This window comes from Rhipicephalus sanguineus, chromosome 9 (genome assembly GCF_013339695.2).
Source record: "Rhipicephalus sanguineus isolate Rsan-2018 chromosome 9, BIME_Rsan_1.4, whole genome shotgun sequence".
NCBI classification, from domain to species: Eukaryota; Metazoa; Arthropoda; class Arachnida; order Ixodida; family Ixodidae; genus Rhipicephalus; species Rhipicephalus sanguineus.
Genome location: NC_051184.2, coordinates 16,514,338 through 16,540,159, shown reverse-complemented (window position 1 = coordinate 16,540,159; position 25,822 = coordinate 16,514,338). Strand labels below are relative to the sequence as shown.

The following is a 25,822-nucleotide window of genomic DNA, read 5'->3' as shown; positions in this document are numbered from 1 at the left end:
CTAATGTCGTTAGTTTCACCAACACAGATGTATTAATAAAAGAGAAAATTAAGGTCAGTGTTTCATTTGTAATTTTCGCGCCAAAATTTCCACGCGTGACAACACGGATTTCAAAGCATATTTTTCGTATTTCGGCGACCTTGTCTAGTCGAATTTTCCTGAAGCTTCGTATGTTAAGTCTATGGCCCCCCTAGGAAGACAATGCACTTCATTTTTACCGATTACGAACTGCGTAGGACCTAACAGACACCAACAAAACCTATGATGAGTTTGATGCGGGAACTTCAAGGTGGCGTCACCAGCCGTAATTTCTTTTTGCGCGTTTTCGCGCTTCCCATGCGTCTTCTCGCGGCAGCCGTGGGGATTTTAGAATTATGAAAGAGTAATTTACTAATACGCCAAAAATCGTTTTTCCCCCTTTATTGTCCCTTTAAAGCATGCTGTAACGAGAAAGCCAACCGTGCACCCTTCTGGATATGAGGCACCTATCTTCATCATAGTAGCACCTTGCCACATCAAGAGAAATAGAGGGAAAAGGTCAAATTTATTAGATTTGTTGTAAATACACTAACGTAGATAAAAATTATAACGAACCGCGCGCGCCACGTGCACTTTGGAAATACATATAAGAAGCCGAATGGAAAAAAAGCAACTATTTGTCATCACACCATATCACACCACCGCTATTATATACAGTCTTTAAGCTTTTGTGGCATAGTTTATAGCTTATTTGGTCGAATATTATTGTACAAAAAAAATCAAATTATAAATAGATTCCACCATAAGCACACCATGCGCTGTTCCATCCCATATCCTACCGCGCTAAAGTTTCTTGCACTGTTCGCGCTAGCCGCAGAGGCGCACATCTGCCTTGAGAAATGTGAAGGCGTCGGCAGTCGTAGTTCTTAATTTCCACCACTGGAGCTAATTTAGGATATCTTTTTGGTCCTCTGCAGAATGAAAATAGCTGTCCAGCTAATCCTTTCATTTCTCTCGTTCCTGAACGTTGTGCCACTCTTCAATATATAGTCTATAAATGCTTTTGAGGGCTTCTCCATGCAATTTTCAGAAGTGTTTGTTATGCACGGCTTGCAAAGGGCTCTTTTCTGTCCATATTATAATGGTGTATGCCTTCCTAACGATGTTGTACCGGTAGAAGGTGGCCTACGCTGGTAAGACTACACTGGTAGGACTGGCAATAGGTGGACGAAGTGATTGCGATCTATTTTCGGGGTCCATTCCAGTTTGGTAATAAAGGTGAGACTAATAATAATAATGATGATAATAATAATAATATCTGGGGTTTAACGTCCCAAAACCACGATATACATTATAGAAGCAGCGCTAAAAGACGTAGACGAAGAATAAACAAGCACACAGGACGAGCGCTAAATAAATTTTTCAGTTGCGAGTCAGCGCTCGTCCTGTGTGCTTGTTTATTCTTCGTCTACGTCTTTTAGCGCTGCTTCTATAATGCATACGTACCAACTAGCCCAACTTTCTATCCTGCACCACGATATAATTATGAGAGACGCCGTAGTGGAGGGCTCCGGAAATTTCGACCACCTGGGGTTTTTTAACGTGCACTTAAATCTAAGTACACGGGCCTCAAACATTTTCGCCTCCATAGAAAATGCAGACGCCGCGGCCGGGATTCGATCCTGCGACCTTCGGATCAGCAGTCGAGCGCCATAACCACTGTTCCACCGTGGCGGGGCAAAAGTGCGAATAAGCTTACCGACGCTTACTCATTGGATGCATATGATTCGAGGTAAGGGGACATCCCCCGGCATGAAATTCGTGATTCTTATTTCAAGCCAGATATTTCGTCAAGCTAATATACTTTGCCTTTAAGCGTAAGCATACATGTTTAATGGACTTATGCTATTTCTGCACATTCCAACGCTGTTGTGGCAGTATCATGCAGCTCTCGCACTATCATAGTGCCGGGGTCTCAAACACACGTCCCGTGGACCTCTCACTAGCGGCCTGCAGACGGCACATGACTGTCTTTGTCCCATTTTTTTTTATTTATAAGTACGTTCTTGAGCTACACAGGCATGACAGGTCTAAAACATTTTTTTCGTGAGGCACCGCCTGCAGCCACCACGTGTTGATACATAACCGTGAAACAAAACTGTATATATTGCAAAATTGGCGTCCAGATTTTAGTCATATTGGAGATAGCTATCGATATATTGGTGGAAACTTGCCGCCAAATATCCTTCAGAAAGGACCCATATATGAAATCTTAAAGAGGTCTTTAACATGGCAACGTTAGCTGACATCTGCTAGAACCCATTCCTCCCTCCACTCCCACCTTCGTCACTGTCCTGGCCCTTGCGGAAGTAAATTTTCGTGAATGTGGCCCGTTAGCTGAGGCGAGTTGAGACCCCTGATATAGCGGAACAAGACGAACGTTCAGAGGTTAACAATGTGGGCAAACAAAGCAGGCTGTGCATGTCCATCTCGCGCCACATGACCACTGGAAGCCTAGACGGAGCCACAGAAAAAAATGTCTTTATAGGGATTTTATGCAACGAGACTGCGCGCAGTCTTTTCGCTTTAGTGGAGAGCTGGAACTTACAAGAACGTTTCCCCGCCTTGGGGCTCCGTGATCACACTTGCGATAATATATTATATGTATAATTTTATTATGTTACATTTATTACTGCGATTACAAATATTATTTGGAATATAAAATAATAACGAATGCAAATAAAGCACGGAATAGCGAGATGTTAGCTGTATAAGCGCCTGGTCTCTTTACTTTCAGCTCAACCGTTTCAGATAAATCAAGTAGCTTCATATGCAAGATGCGAAAGAAGATCAGTACTTGTCACTCATAAAACTTCTTCAAATAGCTTGCCCCACATAAAAAAAAGAATCGTTTTATCGAGATAAAATGTGACACGTATATGTACGCGCAACGTATGAGGAACACACTCGAAAGGGACAGACACTAAAAAACAGTTCTTCTATCATCGGTAAATTACTCTTAAAATTCCATAATCACCACGCTCGCTGCGACAAGAGTCTTGGTAAGCGAGAAACACGTGCAAAAAAGAAAATGCGATTGCCGACGCCACCTTGAAAATCGTGCAACAAACACCGTGACGTCATAGATTCTGACGGCATCTACTGGGATCTACGTAGTTCCTAATCGCTAAAAATTAAGTACATTGACCTCTGATAGGGCCATAAACTTAACACACCAAGTTTCATGAAGTTTCACTGAACCAATGTCCCCAAAATACGCCAAATACACTTTGAAATCCGTGACGTCACGCGCGGAGACTTCGGCGCGAAATTTAAAAATGGAACTTCGCCCTTGGTTTTCTCCTTATGATGGTGAAACTAATTACATTCGAGTTCACAGAGTACACTTTATCAGTCTTAACCGCTTCATTGCATCACTATAGTGCCCCTTTAAGAACTGAGCAAAGTCCAAGCCCGGCCCGACCCGAGCCCGCCACCTCAAACCCGGGCCCGGCCCTAAGCCCGGAGCTTCAGACCCGAGCCCGGCCCGGGCCCGCCGTGAAAACTACTTTACCCGGCCCGGCCCGGCCCGGCCCACGGGCCGGGCCGGGCCCGGGTTTTCGGGTAGGCCCGAGCCCGTGCAGTGCTCTAAGCTCTACGCATACACAGTGCGTCACGAAAAATATCGCCAGCAACGTTGTTGCTACTGTACACCGGTGGTTCGATATTGCGTGAACGGTCTTTTACAGACAAAGTAAATCTCCACACCGGTATTTGCGCCATCGCGCGAAGGCTTCGTATTGAAGTTCTTGTGATTAGATCGCAACCCGCTAGCTGGTCGGCAAGGTGAGCAGCGACTCCCATCAAATACAAAAATGACAAGCAAGAGCCGCTATCAATGAAGAGCTGTCCTGTTAAGCAGCCAGAACAAACCCCAATAAGTTCTGTCGGAAGTAAACTAATAGACTTGGAGCAAGAAAGACAATACTTGTGAAATACTAACGCACATTTCATTAAAATTAAACAAAATTGGTCGCATTAAAGAAATTTTCAAGCAAACCTTTTCGTGCATAGGCGTTCGCTACATTAGGGGGTCTGTAATAACAAATTTGCGAATGTATCGAAGTATCTTAAGATACAATTGGCAAGTATCGTATCGGATACAATTATTGCGGTAGTATCTTGTATCTGTATCTCCAATACTTCTTGCCTGAGTATCTTGTATCGTATCGCGATACAATTTCAAAGTATCTTTGCCCAGCCCTGCCTACCACTTAGGTTCTTCAGATCTCTGGGCACAGGTAATCACATCCCGGCGTGTCATTTCTCCCGCCACGCGCATCCAAATTCTGTGTACCCACCCTATTTCACGTTCCTTCTTTCAACACACAGCACGAGAATGGAATGCCCTTCCTTCTGACATCGCCCTCATCACCGACATCTCGCGTTTCAAGGCTGTCATTGAAGACCATCTTGCAACTCACCTCATCTAACCTGACGCTATTTTTTCTATGTGCCCACACCTAATTTAATGTCCCTTCCTGGGATGTTTGAGGTATTACGAACAAAAAAATTAAAAAAAAAAGACCGCCAGGCCTGCGCGGAAACCGCAGCACAGTCACAGCGAAAGCTGGAAGAGCGGCATTTCTACAGCCCGTTATAAACTTTCTTGGGGCTACTAATACAAGTACACTAGCAACGTACCCACTACGCCACAAATCATAATTTTTGTGAAGTTGGGAAGCACCCACTACGCCATTTTTCGTCATTTTGCGGAGAAGCGAGGTACAATCTGTAAGGCATTATGTGCAGTTCCTTGATGCGACGGCTGATGGCCATGAAGAATTGTGACTGAGCATCTTGTAATGGGTTAAAAGGTTTGAAGAACCCACTAGTTACGTAATTCGCATTGTGTGACGCCCGGTCGTTATTTCACTCTCCCACCACGCCAACGTACGTCAACGTGAGAAAGATACAGAGAGGGAAAGAACTTTATTGAGACCCTGAGGAAATGAATCATGGGGCCTTAAGGGCTCCTAAGCAACCAACAGAAGTACACCTGCGAGGAACCCACCACGCTACAAATCATCATAATTTTTGTGATGTAGAGAAGCAGCCACTGTGCCATTTTTCGTCATTCTGCGGAGAACCGTGGCACCCACTAAAGATCTGTAAGGCATTATGTGCAATTTGTTGATGCTGTGGATTATGACAATGGATAATTATGGCAGAGCCCTTTGTAATGGGTCGGAAGCATTCAACAACCCACTCGTTGCGCAATTCGCATTGTGTGTGTGACGCCTGGTTACAGAACTCGCGTATTGTGACACCTGGTTGTTATTTTACTCTTCTACCACGCTAGATTACATATGTTAATGTGGTTCCTTCCCGACTTGAAGCCTGTATAGGGTCTTTTTGCAAATAAGTTTCAAGCACCGGTATGGCTCTGATGTAGAATACTGGGCTCCCACGCAAAGGGCCCAGGTTCGAACCCCGTTCCATCCTGGATATTTTTTTCTTATTTCGTTTTTCTTACTTCGTGCGATAGCGGTTACGGGCACCGGCGGCGGCGGCGGACAGCTACGGCACCAAGAACGGCCCTTGTTGTGATCTAATAACTTTGGCTGTAAAATGAGGTACACGTACACTGGCAGCCTCTGGTGAGCCACCGATCTGTTCCAGAAGGCTTGCATGAATACCAACGCATTGTATGTCCTTTCCTGGGATGTTTGAGGTATTACGAATAGAATAATAAAAAATGAGGTACACGTACACTGGCAGCCTCTGGTGAGCCACTGGCCTTTTCCAGAAGGCTTGCATCACTACCAACGCGTTGCAGGGTAGGTGCCTCCCCGGCATCAGTGACGTGATCCGCATCGACTAATGCGCCTCCCTCGAACAGGCCCAGGTTGGGCTGGCCTAGCAGCCGAAGGCGTTGACGCCTGTCAGTGAGAGAGAAATGTTCAAACAGTTGTCAGGGTCAAAAACATTCAGTTGCATTGCTATGTGATATCATTGTGATGGCAAATGTAGTGCACAAAACCAATAAAAAATATGCCGCGTAGCATTATCGAAGCGAAAGTTGCCGCCGCAGTGATGACAGTAGCAAGGGTACATGTATGCAACTATATAGTGTGCTCGGATGCTCTGGCTGTGCCATATCTGTGACTTCCTGTCTGGCGGTGCTTGTCGACGATAGTTCAAACAAGTGCGTTCTCTTTTTAGCACCGTGTTAAAGGGTGATAAAGGAATTATCATGGCATAAGAGAGCGCCAACATAGGAAAAAGCAGCGGAACAAGGAGGACTTCATGTGCGACTATATTATTCGTGCCAAGGAGCGCTCATTTGTGACCCGCCTCTAAACCGCTGGAAAGCGTAAACACAAGACAATGTTATAAACTAAAGGAGTCTGCGATCGCCACCTGGAAAATAAATCATCTTGTCGATCTAAATCGGTCGTCCCGAACAGATCAACGGTGGGAATAGCTGAGATTGTCCACGATCAGCCGCAGCCGAGAAATGACCCCTGCCCTCTGCTCTACCGTGTATATAATCGTAACGTAAGCGCGCTTGAAGTGCCGTTGACATCGCTCGTCAGCGCAATAACACCACAGCTTAAGATATGCGTGACTGCAGTTTGAAATGCGCGAACGTGCCGAGACTTGGACGTTATGCACACAAGAAGGAATCTCGGACAAAGAAAAACAACCTCGGTCAAAGCAAAAAAAAAAAAAAATCTAATACTGTGACGTTGCATGTGCTCCTCCGATATCGCTCTGTAAAAGAGCACAAATTAGACACCTAAAGAAAAAAAAAGTTAAATTGTAATCGTGATTCTGTGAATTAGTTGTAGAATTCCAAAAGGAAACTACCACTATGTCGCAGCCCCTGCGTATAAAACTGTAGTCACTTTTGGCACGATCGTAAGCAGCATCGACGCATTTCTTATAGCACGCACGTGCGTCACGCCAATAAGACCTAGTTTATGAAAGCGGTGTATGCAACAACAGCTGCAGGCAAAACCTTGGTCGCTAAATCGATCTTAAATGGTGACGATGCATTCCTGAAGGCAGGCAGCCCCCAAAAAAAGAAAGCTGCGAAGAAGAATAACGCTCATTACAAGGATATAAAACTGAAAATACAATGCCGCGCTGGCAAAGATGCATATGGCCATAGTCAGTGATTTGTTAAACGATCGCTACTGATCTGTTTTGTTTGAAAAATTCTTGGTATTTTAATGCGTGAGTTCATCATCGGCATGTGGTAACCCCCCAAACTTCTATTCACAAAGGGACATGTGTGCTGCAATTAAATAACGTGGACGCATGCAAGAGACACCACGCTGAGCCAGCCCAAACATTTTGCACCGCTTAAGGACGCATGAAAGCAGGGACGTAGCCAGAAATTATACCGGGGCAGGGGATGCCCAACTGCCTCCTTTTTGTAAACGCGTGTTTGTGTGCGCGCACACATCCCACCCAAAATGTAAGAATTTCGAGGAGGGGGGGGCTACACCAGCGCAGCAAAGAAATCTCCTTAGCCAGCGTACTTTCAGTGTCACGCCACCACAACGAACCTGAGCTCCTCCTCGCGCTCCTTCATGGCACGCATCTCCTCCTGGATCTTTGTCTCGGCCGTGATGAGGCCCTTACGGACGGCGTCAGCGGCACCCTTTTGCAGCTGTGGAGGCTTCAGTTCACGGTACTCTAACTTGTCGCCATTTTGAGGTGATGGTGGACTCGTGAAGGCGAGCTCCTTGCCACGACTAGCAAGGAATTTTTGCATGCTCACCCCGCGAACATTGGCGACGGGCGATCCCTTTGCTCCTGAAACGTGACCATTGGCATGCACGTGACCATTGGCTGTCTTGGCCACAACCGACGAGACACCGCAGGTCACTGTCGTTGGGGAAGAAACTCGGGCTGGAGTTTTCTCGAAGATCTCGACGTTAGGAAGAGACGACTCGAAAGGCGCCACTCTCCTCGTAGCAGATGCGAGTGGCGGTGAAGGTGACGCGACAGCCTCGTTTCCTATCCTGGTCACCTTGGAGTCTGTCCTCTCCTGGGAGATGGTCTGGATGTGCCCGGACTCTCGAAGAGCCATCTCACGCTGTGTCTGTTCTTCTATCTCTTGCTGGATCCGAGATGTGGCCAGGATCTTTTGCGAGCTGCCTCCTCGAAGCACCAGGGTAGCAGGGACCTTTGCGCCCTTGACTGGAGTGGGTGAGGCCACTTCACCCTTCTTGATAAATCCTTCCGCCTGGAGCTGTCCCAGCAGCCCCTTCTCCTTTCTCAGTGCCTCTTCCCGGTCTCGTGCTAGCCGTATCTCACGTTCAATTGGGGACTCGCCCAATGCAAAAGGCGGGGATGGCACTGCATCTTCGGTGCCGTCGGAGAGTGGCCGCACAGTTATCTTGTCCTTTCTGCGTGGTCCAAAAAGGGTCGAGCCATTCGGAGGAAGCGACTCGACACTCACGGTCCTAGACAGGCCGCCGCTGCTGGAAGTCAAAGATGCGACTGGACTGACGACGCCGTTGGCAGCGATGCCATCGTCATTGCTGCTGTTGGCAACCTCACTGCACTTGTGGTCATTGCTCTGCAGGAGAAACACCCTCGTAAGTTTCATGACCCAAATGAAAAGAAGTGCACTGTACTTGGCAGGTACATGTCGACACAATTATAATCGACAGCCACATGACATCACGAACATCGACATCTGGGAGTTACTATGCTATTATGATCTACTGTCGCCGCCTATGTCACCCTATGGGCAACTGAAACGCAAGAACGTGGTAACTCCTTTATGTTTATTTTTACTGCATCTGCAAAGTGTTGCTTCCTACCTGAATGTGCAGGCGCTCTCTCAGCTCCCGCAGCTCTTCCTCCCGCTCCTGGAGCTCCCGAATTTCGTCAGCAATCTTTGAGTCCGACGGACACGTGAACCGCTTCTCGATGGGAGCCGGGAATGGTGCAGGACTGGATACCAAGCTGGGAGGTGAGGTCGCCGATGCCATCGAAAGCTGAGGTGCAGTGAGTCGTGCAGGTTTGGGTGTCTCTGGCGTCCTGTCGCACGGTGGTTTCTCAGGCGTTGTCGAGCTAAGCCTTGCTGCTTCCTGGGCGAGCTTTCGCTCTTGGGCGATCATCTCCTCCCGCTCCTTCTGGGCCCGAATCTCGCGGGCAACGATGCTGTCTTCAACACTCTGCTTCAAGTGACGTGACTCGTGTCTCACAGTTGGCAATGGGGGAGGTTCGGCTATCTGCCCTTGCTCACAGGCAGGGGAAGCCTGCGCAAAAGTGTGCATTATTAGTAGGTGATGCGATGACCATATAGCCGCATTTTTGTTGCTGCTTGCTTTGAGCACTTCACTGGAGTGCTCATTTTTTAGTTAAAACCTAAGAATAAATACAAGCTGCACCCACTGCCATCACTGTCCCACACATAGAGAATTTGCATATACGTTCCATTCAATCACATTTGCTCCATTTTCGTGACGCCAAGCACTTTTCGCGTGTTTCAGATAGTTGGTGCACCCGTGTCACCCATCTCTGTGTCACCCATCTCTGGTGCACCCATCTCTGTGTCACTGGTTTTAAGTCGAAAACTTTAAAGTTCTGGCAAATTTCAACAGAGACTCTGTCATCACTGCTTAGTCAAACGTCGTATTTTAGGAAGTAACGACGAACCTTTAGCTTTCGATATGCGTTGTACCGAAAACGTACTTACGGTTCGAGTGAAACCAGCTTGCACGATTCTCTCACACATGTGTTTGACAAGCCCGCCGCGGTTTTGTGGGCGGAGCTTTGTATTTATTCTTGGGTTGTAACCGATTAAAGACGCATACCATTACTGGATGTATTTCCCGCAACGAGAAATGCGTACATCGACCATGCAAGCCATAAAACAGCAATAGTTGAAGATAATGTAATACAACCTGAGGCCTAAACAGCAGAAAAGAAGTGGTTTCTTTTTTCAATGTTTCTAGTCATGTCACCAAAGTCGTTTACATTTACATACAAAACGAAAAACAGCCAAACAACAGAACAGGACAGAGACGGACTAAGCGCTGACTTATAACCAAAGCTTTGCGCACTAGGCATTACTTATAAGCGCACAGATCAGGAAAGAATGTGTGGGAGAGACAACAGTTCTAAGTCGGTACACCTGACAAGGTATCTGCGTTAACAAATATTTTCAAACAACCGAAAAATTTTAAAAAGAAAAGAAAATAAAAGAAATTGCGGGCAATTCGCACTAATCGCGCAAAGCTTGGCACAGCGAAGCACGGACTTCCCGTCGACCGACGCGTCTAGCTTCGAGATGCGCGGCTTCCTCCGCGGGAGTACGCAGCTAGGCTATGCACTATAGAGCGGAATTTGCGTAACACGTCCCAGTCGGTGGGCGTGGCTTAGCTAGACGACGCGATGCTTGCTTCCTTGTCTCTCTACTTCTTTCTCTCTCTTTCGTTGATGTTCTCTCCGTCCCTCTTTCTTTCTGCATTTCTTTCTCTCTTTCTCATTCTTTCTGGGCTACGCTTTACTCTCTCCCTTCCTTCCTTCTCACCATTAAATCTGTCCCCCTCACGCTCACTTCCCTTTCCACCCCCCTTGCTACCTATACTATACAAGGCTATGCTATGCTCTGCTAGCGTGCCTGGATAGCCGAGTGGCTGGGACGCTAGCCTTCGGTGAGAGTACGCGTCGCGAAGAATTTTTTTCGGCGAGAATTTTCTTCATTCTCTTTCTTTATATCTTTCTTTTCGTCTCTCTGTTTGTTTGTTTCTCTCTCTCTCTCTCTCTCTGTACACATTTCAATTAGCCGCACAGTGGCACATACCCGTTACACTCTAAGAAAAAATCGAGTATTTGGGGAGTATTTCTGCTACACAACAATAATCGTCATCCACCTCGCGTACTTTCCTCGCGTTATCACCGCGGTCCCGGCACTTGCTGGTCGCGAACGGCGCGCGCGTTATCAGCGTGACATAGCATTCTTGATAGGAAAGTGACGAGAGTCGGGTTTTCAAGAAAGGAAACGCGAGCAAGCCAGATGACGATTATTGTTGTGTAGCAGAAATACTCCCCAAATACTCGCTTTTTTCTTAGAGTGTAAGATGATGACAGTTCTCTGCGATCGACTCACAAGGAACGACTTGCTAAACAGCTTCGCTGTTCGAAAAGCCGTCATCCCGGTGAAATTCATTGGTGAGGAGTGTTATCGAAGGCGGGCTCACGCACACAGCACCTGCTGTCGAAGCAACGTGCCTCATATATTTCACGCGCTCGATGGTCACCATAGCACCTTAGTATTTGATCGCTGCAAAAGACTAAGGCGCTATGGTGAGCAGCGAGCACGGGAATTATATTAGGCATATTGCATCGACCAATAAGGTAATATGTGTAAGCAGCGTGGAGAGTTGGGCGAGTTGGTAATATGTGCGTGAGTGCGCCTTCGATAACACTCCTCACCAAGGAACCGGCATATCTTTCACGTGGATGATGGCTTTTTCTATTTCTTTCTTTATTTTTCAGTTTGTATAGAATTGGTAACGCAGATAGGTTGTCAGGTATACCGACTTAAAAATGTTGTCCTCACCCTCGCATTCTTTCCTGATCCATGTGCGTCTAAAGTGAAACCAGACTACATATATCGAACTCGCCTAAACCAATTATCCTTTATATCGAACTATTTTCGAACGCGGTTATGTTCTAAGGTCAATACACAGGAAAATCTACGGCAACATCGAACAGAAATAGCAGGAACACTTTATACATCGAACATCGGGCGCGCGAAACGTCTCAAGAAGTTGGCTTTCCCTCACAGTTTGCTCCTCGCGGCAGGAGGTTTTTTCGCATGTATTGTGATTAGGAGGGCGCAGCGCGAATAGAAACTATCGGTTGCCATCACGTTCTTTCTGCCACGATTCCTCGTCGTCGCGTCCGTCGTGTGTGGCCGTCGTTCGTTTATCGGCGATTCTCCGCTCCCTTTGTTAAAGAGATGGTCGCCGTGAAACGTACCAACTTGCTGTTCTCTTCAAAGCTAGCGATGATCAACACAGTCGAATGTTGAGAAAAGGAGTCTGGAGTCGCTGGTGCGTACAGCATCCCTAGAAGCACGCCGAGTTCGATATTGAAGAACAAGGCCGACATTAGGGCCAGGGCGGACTTGAGGCTTCCGGTGCTCGACGATCACGCACAGCCGCGTATGAAGAAAAATGCTGTGGCGCCGTTTACATCAATACCATATTTTCTGGCGTGTAATCCACCCCTGCATATAACCCACACCCCCAACTACACACCGCGAAAAAAAAAAAAAAAAAGGTTGCTTATTTTATCATTGCCATGAAGGCGGCTTCCCTGCATTATCGTGAAGGACTGCCGTGAAGGCAACTTTCGCACCACCTAAATTCGAAGCGAAAATGTGGTAAACGTTTTATATCGAATTATACAACATATTGACCTAATTTCTCTTTCTTTCATTCTTGTTTTTTTTTTTTGCTAGTTCGATGCATGCAGGTTTGGCTGTATATACTGCCTTGCGCGCAATAAAGCTTTGGTTGTAACTTGTGAGTGAGCGCTTAGTCCGTCTATGTGCTGTTGTCCTGTTGTTCGCGTTGTAGCTCGTTTTCTTTGAGCACTTCTTTGAATAAATTACTTTTATGTAATTTATTAATACTCCGATGTTTTCAAATTCTTCAACTCTTGTTTCTTTAACTCTGTATTCTTTTCTTCAACTCTCCAATTCTTCAACTTTGTATTAAATCGTCTCCTTCCTCTTGGCAAACATCTGCCACGAGCCGAACTTATCAGTGACTATTAGTAAGAGAGCAACGCCATCTACGAACAATCAACTTCAGTGACGTTGCTGCGCCACCAGTAGTGCTACTTATATGATTGATTATATGAATGGTCTCTAAGCTGTAATCCACTAATACCAAAGGCAATGAAACGAACGTGAAACCAGTCTTTCCAAGCTCGATACTTAGCTTCACCATGAAAGCAATATACTCTCTTATTCTCGCATATTCCCTTAGGTAGCACCGCATTCTTTCGATTCAGCCAGAACCCTATATAAAGATGTTTCTGATAACTTACGTGTAGACGCTGTCGTACCCACCACGAAAAAACGTGACAATACCGGCACCTAGCGTTTCAAAATAAAAATTTGTGATCACTTACCATCACTGCCTCCTTAGCAAAATCTTGACACTCTGCAGGATCGTGTTCCAGTTCATGCTCGACAGGAAAGGCTGGCTCCTGCGTGGACGGCGTCGTTTCTTCAATGACGGAAACAGTGTCCTCAGTATGCATCGCTTCAACGTTGCTGCTACATTCTTCAACGGCCGCCTCCTGCTCCGTCTCGGTCACGGAGACAACGGAGCAACGTGCAGCATCCTCGGGTTCCACAAACAGAACATCGTCGACTCTCGTGAACTCAGACTCGATGTCGTCCAGCCGTGACTCCCCACCGGCAGCCAACACTGCCGGTTGAGCACTGCAGCAATGTTCATCGGATGGCCGTTCATCCGAAGTTGGCGTGTTGTTCTTTTCAACGACTACTGGCTCGACATCCGTCGCCACCTCAGTGATGGCCTCCGACGCACTGTCTTGTTCATCGTTGGACTGCTCCGAGTCTACAGGTGTAGACTCTTGGACGACTACAAAAGGGATGTCGGCATGAGACTCTGGCGCCGAGGCTTCCGCCATAGCAGCGTCGCATTCAGGGTCAGATAAGGTTGTGCCGTTGGAGCCGCAATCACCGACATTGGACGGAGGTGGAGACAGTTCCGCGGACACTTCGCTAGACAGCGACGAGTCATCGTAAAGCACGCCCGTGCTCTCTGTCGTGGTAGTCTGCGAGAGAATCATATTAATTTTGAGGAAAAACGTGTTCTGGAAGACGGTTCTGCTGGCACGTGCTGTTGCAAGGCGTTTTGTGAACTGAATTGAACCGAGTCTCTTTGCAACAATATAAGCAATCCTGTAGGAGACCAGGGACGAAAAGCTGACTAAACAGCTTGATAATGACCTGGCCAACCTACACGCTAGCACAGCGGTACTTGCAACTAGGCCAAATGAAAATTACATAGACAATGCATTGGACATGCTTATCGTACAGACATGAAGCGTGATTGCGCACGCCACGTATCGGACCCTTTTATTGACAAAACATTTCTGATAAACAGCAAAAACGAAATAAGAATTGCTCAAGAAGGTTACGAAATAAAAAGTACACGAGTTTCTGGTAATGATGCTATAGTCCTATGATACTATTGTGGAGGCTGATACTGTGAACACTCTAGAGTGACACCACCGATGCCTGTACTTTGGTATGCAATCTTTATATAACTACTCGTATGCACGACGATTAACGACAAAAAGCGATGAGGCTTAATTGCATAAGGCGTCTTGCAGCTCCGTAATGAAATATTGACGCGCGATAGAGTTAGTATATTTTATGCCTCCCAGTCTGGTGTTTCCATCTGAGGTATGCTGAAGCACGTAATCTTAGAATCAATGTAATTTCAGAGACCAGCAATGGCTCTCACCTGGACAGTCGGCGAGGTCTCCGGCTTGTTCTCCTGTACAGGTATGACTTCCTCGTAGATATTGTCCTCAGGAACTTCAGTATAGACCGGCTCTCCGGCCTCATTGTGGTTAGCCTTGGGCGCGTGGCCATTGACTGTCTTCTCTGGTTCGTCGTGCCCGTTCGTGGTAGCCGCGTCGCCGTTGTGGCCGTTGGTGGTGGCCGCCAGTTGGCTCTTTTCGGCGTTCAGAGAGTTGAGGATGCGCTCGGCCTCACTCGGTGCAGCGCCTTTCTTAGACTCGGCCGGCAGCACCACGGGGCTGTCGTCGAAGCCGATCAGCTGCTGCTGGTCGTCCTGGTCGGCCATGTTGGCTGCACACTTCTGCCGAAGGTCCAGCCTTGCCACGCTGGGCCCTGAATCTGCGAGGAAGATCACGAGAAGATTAGCACGCAGTAGCAGCAAACTGGACGTGCTTCGCCTTGCCCATCGTTCTCTCTCCTTACTGAGCCCAAGAAAGTCAGTCGCTTTACTGGACAAGTTCTCGACACGCTCTTAGACCTCCCTTGGTTAAGTGTCACTGTCAAAAGAAGTGAGGTTTATCTAAAGAAGCCTGGGGGGGGGGGGGGGTCTTGTGTCCACGCTGTGGGTGTGACACCCCTTTCAAGTGTCCCCCCTTGAGATTTATCTTTCGAACGCCATAGTTGAAATTCTTGGCAGTTAAGGATAACGTTCTATACATAAAACCAACTCTGAAATCTGAAGCCCTTCCAATAACCAGAAACCAAGTACGAAAGTGAAAGCTGCTAGTCGTTTCAGAAACCACTGCAGAATACGAGCTTTCTGAAATGCCATGGACACGCCGCAATTGTTTATTATGCATAATGTTTATTGCGCATGCTGGGCTTTGAAATGCAAAGTAAATAAATAATCGCCGATCATCTACCGTTATTTATGCCAACGATTTGTTGGAAACCATTCACAGTGAAGTATAAATGTGATTGCTCGACTACGATTGTGTTATTTAAAAAAAATCACCGGGGAACATAAGAATGCTTTATAAGACAGTTTCCAGGGGTAAGTCGTGGGAGGTTATTTCTAACAGGCATGCACGATGGAAAATGGAGCTGAGGTTAAAGAAAAGCTGTGGCTTTACGCGTTATCACTAAAACGTGCTACCATTTTTATTTCGTGCTTTAACCCGAAATAGTTGGAAAAATGTTAACGCATACCTACCAGTTACAATTACAAACTAACTTCGCTATGCAATGTACGCTTATACTGTTGGCTGCTCAGTGCTGTTTTCCCTGACCATCGCTGCTATGCTGAATAACGTGTCGAAACAAGCGCCCGGGGGAACGGACAGAGGGGGGGAGTCAGTCTCGTATCTTTATTCAGTCGGACGTGTCCCATCATGTTTAATGCGCAGCGTTATTTATGGCCATGCAGGTTTTTGACGATTATGGTGGCCGAGGACCCCTAATGTTGCATTGCAAGAACGGTATGCTTTTCTTTTTTTAGCCCCGTAAAGCCGGAGACCAAAGGGGCAGCCGAGAGCAGCACGTCATTGCTTCATTCTCCTTTTGGATCCATTGCGAAGCTCGTCTTCTTTCGGACTCGTCTAAAGGAGTCTCGTCGCGGTAAAACAAGGCTCCGTCTAATGGAGAACCACGCCAATGACAATACGGCACTATAGTGACAAAGGGCGCCAGGCGTGCAATGTGCGTATTTAGGGTATGCCATACCGCAGAATAGTGTGCCATACTGCATACTTCAAATAGGCGCACAATGCAGCCATGCCAAGTTTTCTGGCCGTAATATGCTCGTGAGAGAAGCTGGCCGCCGCCGGGATCCCGCTGTCAACACAGTGGCAAGAAACCGGTTCCGACGGCGACGATGACCTCTGGCGGGCGGCCCCGCCGGGGAGCATCTACCGACGAGCGCACGGGCAAACCTTACGTCGCTCATGTAACGAGAGAGGGAAGTGAAACATTGCACGAGTTTACAAAGATCAATTATTCTTTCAAAACTATATTGTCATTAATTTCGCCATCATAGGTTGAGTGTGAGAAGTTTCATGTTTGCATTCCGCGCCGAAACTTCAGCACGTCAACGTCAGTGTGACGTCACGAATTTTAATTCCTTCTTGCATATTTTGGCCACATTCGCCTAATCAAATTTTCTGAAACTTGCCATGTTAAGACGTCGTGTCCCTTAGAACACAATGTAAATAATTTTTTAGCGAAAAATGATTACGTAGGCCATATCAGACGCCGTCAAAATCTATGACGTCACAGCGAGCTGGTGCGGGAACTTCCAGGCGGCGTGGCAAGCTGTGTTTTCTTTTTGCGCGTTTTCTCGCGGTAAGAGTGGTGCTTTTAGTATTCTCAAACTAAGTTACTAATACGAGAAAAATTGGTTCTTCTCTTTAAGGTCCCTTTAAAAAGCAGTGCTGGGCTGTCAGTTGCAGAAGCGCACACCACTTGGCGCCATTAATCCCACGCGAAAGGCTTCCAACACTTCTCCGGCTCGTTCGACGTGGCGTACCCTCGGAGAGTATCTTCCGCATCACACTTCTCCTATGTGCACACACATAGGGTCCTTTCTGCAACCTCAATTCATAGCTAAACCCGGCAACGTGGTCATGCAGAGCACAACACACATTCACGATTGCATACACTCACATGAAAAGAGCTGTACGGTTTCTTCTGGACATATCGCAATTCAGCAACACTGAAATACACGTTCCGCCAACAAACACCAAGTGCATAGCGTTCTGTCCCATTGTGCGGTTTGGTTTATGGCATTTATAACGACCGAAAGCGAGAGACGCCGTAGTGGGGGGCTCTGAATAGTTTCGGCCAAACAGGGGTCTTCACTGTGCACTCACATGGCTAGTACAAGGGCCCCTATAGCATACCGGCTCTGTCGAAGTGCGACCGCCGCGGCCGGAATCGAACCGGCGTCTTTCGGGTCAACGGCCGAGCACCGTGAGCCACCGCGGCGGCAGGACCATTGTACATTACACGCAAAGCTCGAGTCTGAATGAGTGCCTTGCTCTCGATTGCTTTTATCATCTTTCCTAAACATGGGAGCCAGTAACTTAATGTCGTGCCTGGAGTGTAGTCGTGCCGCTCCTCTTCAAAGAGGACGACAAGAGAGGCACTCGATCACAGCCGTGGTTATGTACGGTGAGTGACCCCAATCCACCGTCTTGGCCATACGAGGTCTAAGTAGTGTACACCTAAGACAGAACGTAAGAGCAATGTATGGAGCTTACCCATGGCTGCACCTCGTGAGCTGGAGGGGGCCAATAAGAGAGAACACATAACGCATAGATGGTCGCATGCATAGCTATGTTGTCTTTAGAAGGTGCAGCGGGGCTCTTAGATGACAATCCCAGCATTATTCCTTTAGTGAATGCTCTGTAGTCCAGTCGGTTTCAGCAAAGTTCGTCTTTCGTTGATAAAAGAAGGACAGTGTTAGACATTTGTCGTGTCCTAATCGCAGACGCTGCGCGAGTATACGGAATCGGTATAGGCGTCTGTATATGAAGTCCAGCGCCAATAAGCGATGCAGCAAAGTTTCGCAAGGCAGACCAACAGATGGTCGCAGTCGCAATGAAGGATCAAGGGAGGGCAGTCGCGAGTTGGCGCATTTATGACAGTTCCAAAACGACAAAGTATACACTGCTACGGACACTGTCGGCCCTGCCGTTGCCAATGAATCACCTTGCAGCCACAGTTAGCTATTCGGGTGCGGTGGTCTCCCCATCCGGAACGACATCGGAACTCTCAGAGGCGCTCTTTACAATATACTGGAGCTGCAGTGTATTGAATAACCTATGGTTCTTCAACGAGCGCTTTAATCGAGGTACAAGGGTGTTATTGCATTTCGCCCCCATCGAAACGCGGCCGCCTTGGTCGGGCATCGAACACGCAACCTCGAACTTAACACCTCAGCCCTTAACACTTGTCAAGGTTAAACTGAATTGCCCGATAATCATTTGGAAAGGTCAGTTAATGTTTAATGTACCTCTGTATTCTATGATGTCATGTCGTTCTTTCCCTATTGTTTCTCATCATCTCGGATCTGGATGTGCTCCCCCAAGTGTGCTCGTGATTGCGTCCATCCCTCTTCTCTCCCTCTGTCTCTCTTTTCGCCCCCTTATCCCTCTCCCCCAGTGCAGGGTGGCAAACCGGACGTGCGTCTGGTTAACCTCCTTGTCTTTCCTTGCTTCTCTCTCTCTGGATCTAGCCAATTGGCGCGATACTAGTTAACCTATATATAAGTTAGTATAGCATTCATATACTAGTTAATAAATATAGGGGCCGTCAGCCTATAATAACTTATTTTCGCTTTTGTAACACGGAAGCGAGCATTTCAGAAGACAGCCCGAGAACCTCGTATAGGCAAGCCTTACAGTGAAGTGAAAGGCGAGATCACTCGTTTGTGAGTGCTTTGACTCAACGAAGAGGACAAGAGTCGCACTAGAACGCTCAGCACTTGGTTCAGTGTTTTCTGTCCAAAGCATCCGCACAAACGGCTCTCCTTATCGTGTGGCAGGCTTTTTGAGCCACTCACGAAGAAACGCTGGCTTCCGAAGCGCGGCGATTGCACTTCCAGAAGCGCGCCGCGCGTGTTAAGCGCGTCCTCTTCTCCACTCGCACAAAGGGTCGTCGCCGAGAGAAAAACGGGAACAGGCAGAGCGTATTTTTAGCCCGCATTACGTTTCATTTATTCCGTCCGCCAAGGAGCGCCCGTGCACAAAGATGTGGAGTGGCGGGCTGCTTGCGTGATGCGGCCATCGTTCGAGAGCTGCTTCCTCCAAGACCTGACCACCCCTGCACACTAATTGTCGAAACAGTCGGCGACTCTCGTACGAGGTGCGCACACCTCAGTGCTGCCTCCCAGAGATCAACTCTGTCTGTTCTTAAGACGAATCAACTTGTCTGCTCTGCTAAACTGCCGAGCGTTCACTATATACTAGTTCTTGAATGCCAGCGTTTGCGAAGCCCGACGACACGTGACCACCTTGTCAGAGCACGACTACACGCATTAGGAGGGCCAGCACAACCGAAACATTTCTGCCTGTCCGACAAACACCAAGCCGACTGCAAGTCGGCACCCTCCTCATCTATGTGCCTTAGGGGTGCACCTCGGTATTCCTGTTCTTAGAATCGGAATACCGTAGGCGGAAAACCAAGCCTACTGCAAATCGGCCTCCTCATCATCAATGTGCCTTCGGGGTGCACTTCGGTATTCCTGTTCTTAGGATCAGAATACCGAAAGCGCAACACCAAGCCTACTGCAAGTCGGCCCCCTATCTATGTGCCTTTGGGGTGCACCTCGGTATTCCTGTTCTTAGGATCGGAATCCCGTAGGCGGAACACCAAGCCTACTGCAAGTCGGTCCCCTCCTCATCTATGTGCCTTTGGGGTGCACCTCGGTATTCCTGTTCTTAGGATCGGAATCCCGTAGGCGGAACACCAAGCCTACTGCAAGTCGGTCCCCTCCTCATCTATGTGCCTTCGGGGTGCACCTCGGTATTCCTGTTCTTAGGATCAGAATACCGAAGGCGGAACACCAAGCCTACTGCAAGTCGGCCCCCTATCTATGTGCCTTTGGGGTGCACCTCGGTATTCCTGTTCTTAGGATCGGAATACCGCAACTAGCTCCGAAACAATGCAAGGACAATAGGCACAGTGGCAGCCTGCCGATGGTCCAAAAGGTGCATACTAACGCTTCTCACAATCAAACGTCGTTTGCGAACCCTCCATGTGGGCCTTGAAATAATGATATGGACGAAGAAAACACAGCGCCGACCAAAGTAAAAATATATTCTTAAAGAGAGGTTGCGGCTCCCACACGGGAGCCTTGTTCACCTGAACAAGGCTCCCGTGTGGGAGCCGAAACTTCTTTTTAAAAATATATTTTTACTTAGGTTTGCGCTTTGTTTTCTTCGTCCATGTTATTGCCCGGCCAGGCGGGATTCCTCCAAACTCTTGACTTCAGAAACTAATGATAACCGACACAATTGACTGAGCGCTTGGAATGTTTTTCATTAAAGCATCAATGTTCGCGACATTGCAACAGAAAAGCGTCGTGATGGTATTTTTCAGTAGAAACCATCTATGTGTGCCACCATTGGTGCTGACGACGTGGACGAAATAGGCCCGTCTGTTCATGATGTTACCCGATCGCATCACTTACGCATTAAAACCTGACGTATACATATGAAGTTGCTCAAGGAAAGCTCAAATTAGTCTGCGAATTCACATTCGCATTTCCATGGCTCGCCTCTGCAGCTGCGACTTGCGAAGACGAGAACCGATACTCCCGTGCCGGTTAAGGCTGACTTGCGTTGTTACGGTAAAATGCCTCCCTATAACAGAATACACCCGTGTGACAGTGCACGGCTATGTGAACAAAGATGGCCGCTCTCTGCCACCGTCGACGTGCAAGAAGAAGCGTATAAAATGCACAAGTGTGGTTCGTCGGGCAAGTTGGTCGTTGCAGTCGGGAAAAACAGCGCCAAAGGAGACGAAGCGCAAGCGAGAGGCACACAGAACGATTTCACCCAAGTTGTTAGTCAGCGCTTGTCCTGCGTGTTTCTTCTCCTTTGGCGCTGTTCACCCCATTTGCAAAATACTGCCTGGCTTTACAGATATCCTGCAGATGTCCGCAGAGAAGGCCTCGCCAGCCAAAATTCCATTCATTTCGCCATCGTACCTCGTTCTAAGTGTAAAAAATACGTAGGGCTGTAAACAATCTAGAGTACGCGTTGCGGCTGGCGAGAGGTGAAGAGGTTTGCTGTGCTCTTTATTTCATTCGTGGTTTAGTTGAAAACGAATGTGACAAAACTTATAGTGCTTGCCTTCAGCAACTCCGCATTCGATGTGATCACTGCGTACAAGAACTTCTCGACACGGACAGACAGAGTGGACACACGAAGCACTGCTACTGTGTCCGTGTCAAGACGTTTTTGTGCGCTGTGATCACATGGGCGTGCATAATCAACTAGGCTACCAGATCACTGGCGTAGCCAGATGAGGGCAGAGGTTCAAATCACGCCCCCCCCCCCCCCCGAAACTTTTCAGTTTTGCATGTGTATACATACACGTGCACATACAAACGTACGCATGAACAAACATTAAGAACGGTTGAAACCCCCCCCCCCCCCCCCCGAACAATATTTCTGGCTACGCCACTGCACCAGATTGTCCTCCGCATTCGAGGCATGGCCTAATTTCTTGTTTACTATGCAGCGGACACACAGAAGGACGCCAGACATTCCACATCAGAAAGCGACATAGGTAGTGCGAAAGCTAATTTCCGCGGTCCGCTGGCGACAACGGGCCGCCTTGCATCGAGAGACCCTCGGACTCTGTTTCCTTTCGGCCAAAAGCCGTTTACACCGAACAAAAACGCATTTGCATGCAGTACGTCGGTCTCGTTCTCTGCTCTCTCGGCTGAACAGCGTTTCAAAGAGGGAAAACATGGACACAGTGGCCTCAGCGAAGTCGTTAACAAGAAATTCAAGTAGTAAGCGTAAAATCGAGCTTTAGTTATCTGCACGCACATTCAGAATAATCTTCAACATATGTGTCGCATATATACATGAAGCCATGCCTATTATCATCACAGTCGCAGACCGCAGACGAAATGTCTTCATTCGCCGAGTGTCCTGGATAGGATCGTGACTACAGGATTATAAAGCGCAGCTAAGATGACGGTCTTCCGCACCGTGAGCGCTCGCACGCAGGAGCAGTTTCACGTATACAATCGGAAAACGTTGCGGAAAGAAAAACGCCGGCAGGTGGCGTTCCGATATTGAAGTATATGGCTAGGGCGGTTCAATGTTAGCGTTCCCTCGTTCCTTCGTACGCTGGCATCGAGGCGCCCCAGAAGTGGCCGTTTGTTTTACATATCATGCATGAAACTAAACTGGGTGGAACTCCCGAAAGAAGAAAACAACCTGTGCAGTAGAACGCTGCGAGAGGTCAAATTAATTGGGCCTCGTGCTGTAGGTGTACGACAACTGGATGCCGCATTTATTTTAACACGAAAGTGTTTTATGCCGGGGTCCAACCAGACTTCAGTGACGCATTTCCGTCACAAAAATGACGCCAGAAAATGCACACGATCAGATGGCAAACAAAAAGTTCCATCAACGGGAGTCGAACCCACGACCTTTCGGTCCGCGACAACAGATGCCGGGCACGCTATCCACTGCGTCACGGTCACACATTCTGGAGGCTTTACAAATGCGCCTTTTATATCTCAGTTTCCTCTCACAGTGCTCTTAGTCGGCGGGGTGGTGTCGCCGTCTGGGAGCGGTAAAGTCAAGTAATGCATTATGACCCTGGCCTCCGCGCTTAACTGCTGCAACGCATCGTTGTGACGCGTGCGTGCCATTCGGCACGTTTATAATAGGAGAACTGCAAATTTGTCAAGACCTTAATACACTGCGAGGTGGCGACCTTAGCCTAAGCCTCGGCCTCGTTCATAGCGTCCATCCGTAATAAAGATAGCTCTGCGACGCGCGCCTGCATCGCGTGGCTGTAACACCCGTGTTCCCCGCTTACGCTCGCCCCGAGAAAATCGCGGCTGGGCTGGAGGGTAGACACGACGCGCGTTGCGTGTCCCTCTAGTACCGCCGTGGTGTGCAATAACTCTTTAACATACGGCGGGATGCCCCATGCCCAAGTTCTGCGTCCAGTCAGCGACGCTCTTCTGGCTGTCACACAACTTTCTCCGATTACGCTCTCACCGTTAACTACTACAGCTACCATAAAGCTTTGTTTAATCATTAATCGGGATAGAGATGTGCCACTAAGCGTCAACGCGGGTGTATCCACGTTAAACGGTGCTACAGCTGCCAAATACCAATAGACATTGTGCAAGCTCTCTTATACCAATGTACTGTAAACATTCAAGTATACTTCTGTAAAGACGCGTTTTACATTCGTTTTATACCAGTTGCTATGACGGAGAGATCAACCATGTTTTTTTCTTTTAACATCACTTGAGGCGATCGTACCGCGCTACGCAACCTGTGCACGTTGTATGTCACCGACGCCTGTCATGCCATTTTTGACCAGCGTGAGCACTCTGTCCCAGCCTAGCTATACATATGCAATGATTCTTACGGCAGCGCGTATCCTCGCGCTGCTTTATTTTATAGCAAAGCAACGGATGTTCCTGTGCGGCGATAATAAAGCTCAAGGTCTATCAAACAGCCAGCACGTAGCTCCGAGCCTGGTGTAAAACGTAATTAACAATGGCTATAAAGTATGTTCTAACACATGGGGCTGAAACACGGAGGATAACAAAGCAACTAGAGAAAAAGTTAAGGACCGCGCAGCGTGCAATGGAACGAAGAATGATAGGACTAACACTAAGAGAGCGGAGGAAGGCAGAATGGGTCAGGAAACAAACAGGGGTTGCAAATATCCTAGTTGACAACAAACGAAAGAAAGGGACCGGGTCTGGTCACGTAATGCGTAGAACAGACACCCGGTGGACAGTAAGAGCAACAGAAAAGTTACCAAGGGATGGGAAACGTAGTAGGGGAAGGTACAAAGTTTGATGGAGTGACGAAATCAAGTTCGCAGGGATAAAATGGAAACAGTTCGCACAGGATAGGGTATAAACGGGAGGTCATTGGGAGAGGCCTTCGTCCTGCAGTGGACTAAAACAGGCTGAGAATGATGATAATGATGATGACAATAAAGCACGTTGCCTGATCTATACAGTAAATGCTGCCTCACGTAAACCTCAATGAAAGTTTTCTGCGCTGTTGATCTTAGTCAGTAAATTTTGTTTCCACAGCGTAACCGTGCTGCGAGTTAGAGAGAGAAGCTTACGGCTTTTGCTCACTGCCTGCTCCCTAAACATTTTGCGGGCGACTGGGCCCTTTGAGTTCAGATTTATTTTACTACAACGCTGCGCGTTTATTACATGAATGTGTAGGTACCCTGTGTATGTCATGCACGTGACATACGTACACGAGTGCCGCATAACGTATGATGACTAAGTGTTACAAGGAAATCGAGCGAATGCAATGTACAAGTCATACTACTGTACCTCATTAAAAGAGTACGTTCACGCCATGCCCATTCGATCCATAGCCGGCATTTACAGTGGCCCACCAGGTTTTCCATGGAACAGCGCAAGCCTCCGCACAAAGCCCGGATGTGCACACATATAACGGTGAAGTACAGGCTTCGTGGATTTTCTTGCGTACAAAATCCGCGCTATGTGGCCTCGAGAGACGCGCCAGTCGCTGGGCGTCGCATTAGCGATGGGGAGCGGCCACATACAGGCAGTCATAAAGCGCGAAATTCATGCGGGCAAGAATTTATTACGCAACGGTGGCCTACTTGTTTCCATTCTTCGGAGACGATGCGTGCGAGGGCGCGCTCGTCATTTGCACTCGGAGGTCCCGCTTCTCCACTCGCCTCTTTTTCGCAAGGGAACGAGCTCAACGAATGACCGATAGTTCCACCTGCGAAAGCAGGACAGCAACCAGTAGCTGCCTTGAGGAAGACACTTGCCGAAACGTAGGCTCCAGCGACACTCCCTGTTCAAGGATTTTTCATCTCTTCACTCTTGAGTCCCAATTTTTCATTAGGCCTGTGCAGGTCGACATGCGGTGCGTCAGCTCCGACTGAAGGCCTTGTTTGTGCGATGTGTTAGCGTAAAGGCAAAACAGAACCGTGCTGTGTAGGGGATAAAACGGGAGCAGCCCAAGTTCCTGGAAATCACGCACAAGTGCAAACCGAAGTGCTTCAAGATTTTATGCGTTATTTTCGTAACGGCATGGGGCAGTGAATCATTGACTCTTAGAGGTGAAGCAACCAGGCCGAGGCATGTCCGTCCACCCGTATGTCGGCGTCCGTGCTTACACACCTACTCGACCACTCGTGGGGAGATGCGTGGTTTTAACAAGATGTTTAACAATATACTAATATCAATCATAATTGTGACAGAATAATATAAAACACCTACAAGCACAAACCCTTTATACTAGTCGGCAACTTCAACGTAGACATTATGGACCTTAGGACCTAGCTTTGTCGACGACTCTTTATGTCACTTTATGTCACTCAATTTACATTATATGGGGCAACGCTCGGGTAACGTACGGTTACTCACCCATACGATACCCAGAGCTTCGTCCACTGGTCATGATTCACTTCGTGGAGATGCCTTTTTTTGTTTTTTTCAACGTACAGTCGTTTGCTTCAAGTGATGGTGGTTCTTTGTAAGCAAGCACATTATCGTGTACAAGCGTGTCGAAGCTAAATGACCGTCAT

At 47.8% G+C, this 25,822-nt stretch overlaps 1 protein-coding gene across 5 annotated transcripts in view; it reads right to left on the bottom strand.

The window, feature by feature from the left end:
* LOC119404652 (uncharacterized) overlaps positions 1-25,822 on the bottom strand; it is a 240,603-nt gene that overhangs the window by 6,116 nt on the left and 208,665 nt on the right. For all 5 annotated transcript variants that reach the window (XM_037671236.2, XM_037671237.2, XM_037671238.2 and 2 more), the window contains 5 exons: positions 14,526-14,923; positions 13,156-13,830; positions 8,823-9,263; positions 7,557-8,575; positions 5,753-5,921 (listed from right to left, as the gene is read on the bottom strand). In XM_037671236.2, coding sequence (XP_037527164.1) covers positions 5,753-5,921; positions 7,557-8,575; positions 8,823-9,263; positions 13,156-13,830; positions 14,526-14,923 — 2,702 coding nt within the window. The remainder of the gene's footprint in view (positions 1-5,752; positions 5,922-7,556; positions 8,576-8,822; positions 9,264-13,155; positions 13,831-14,525; positions 14,924-25,822) is intronic.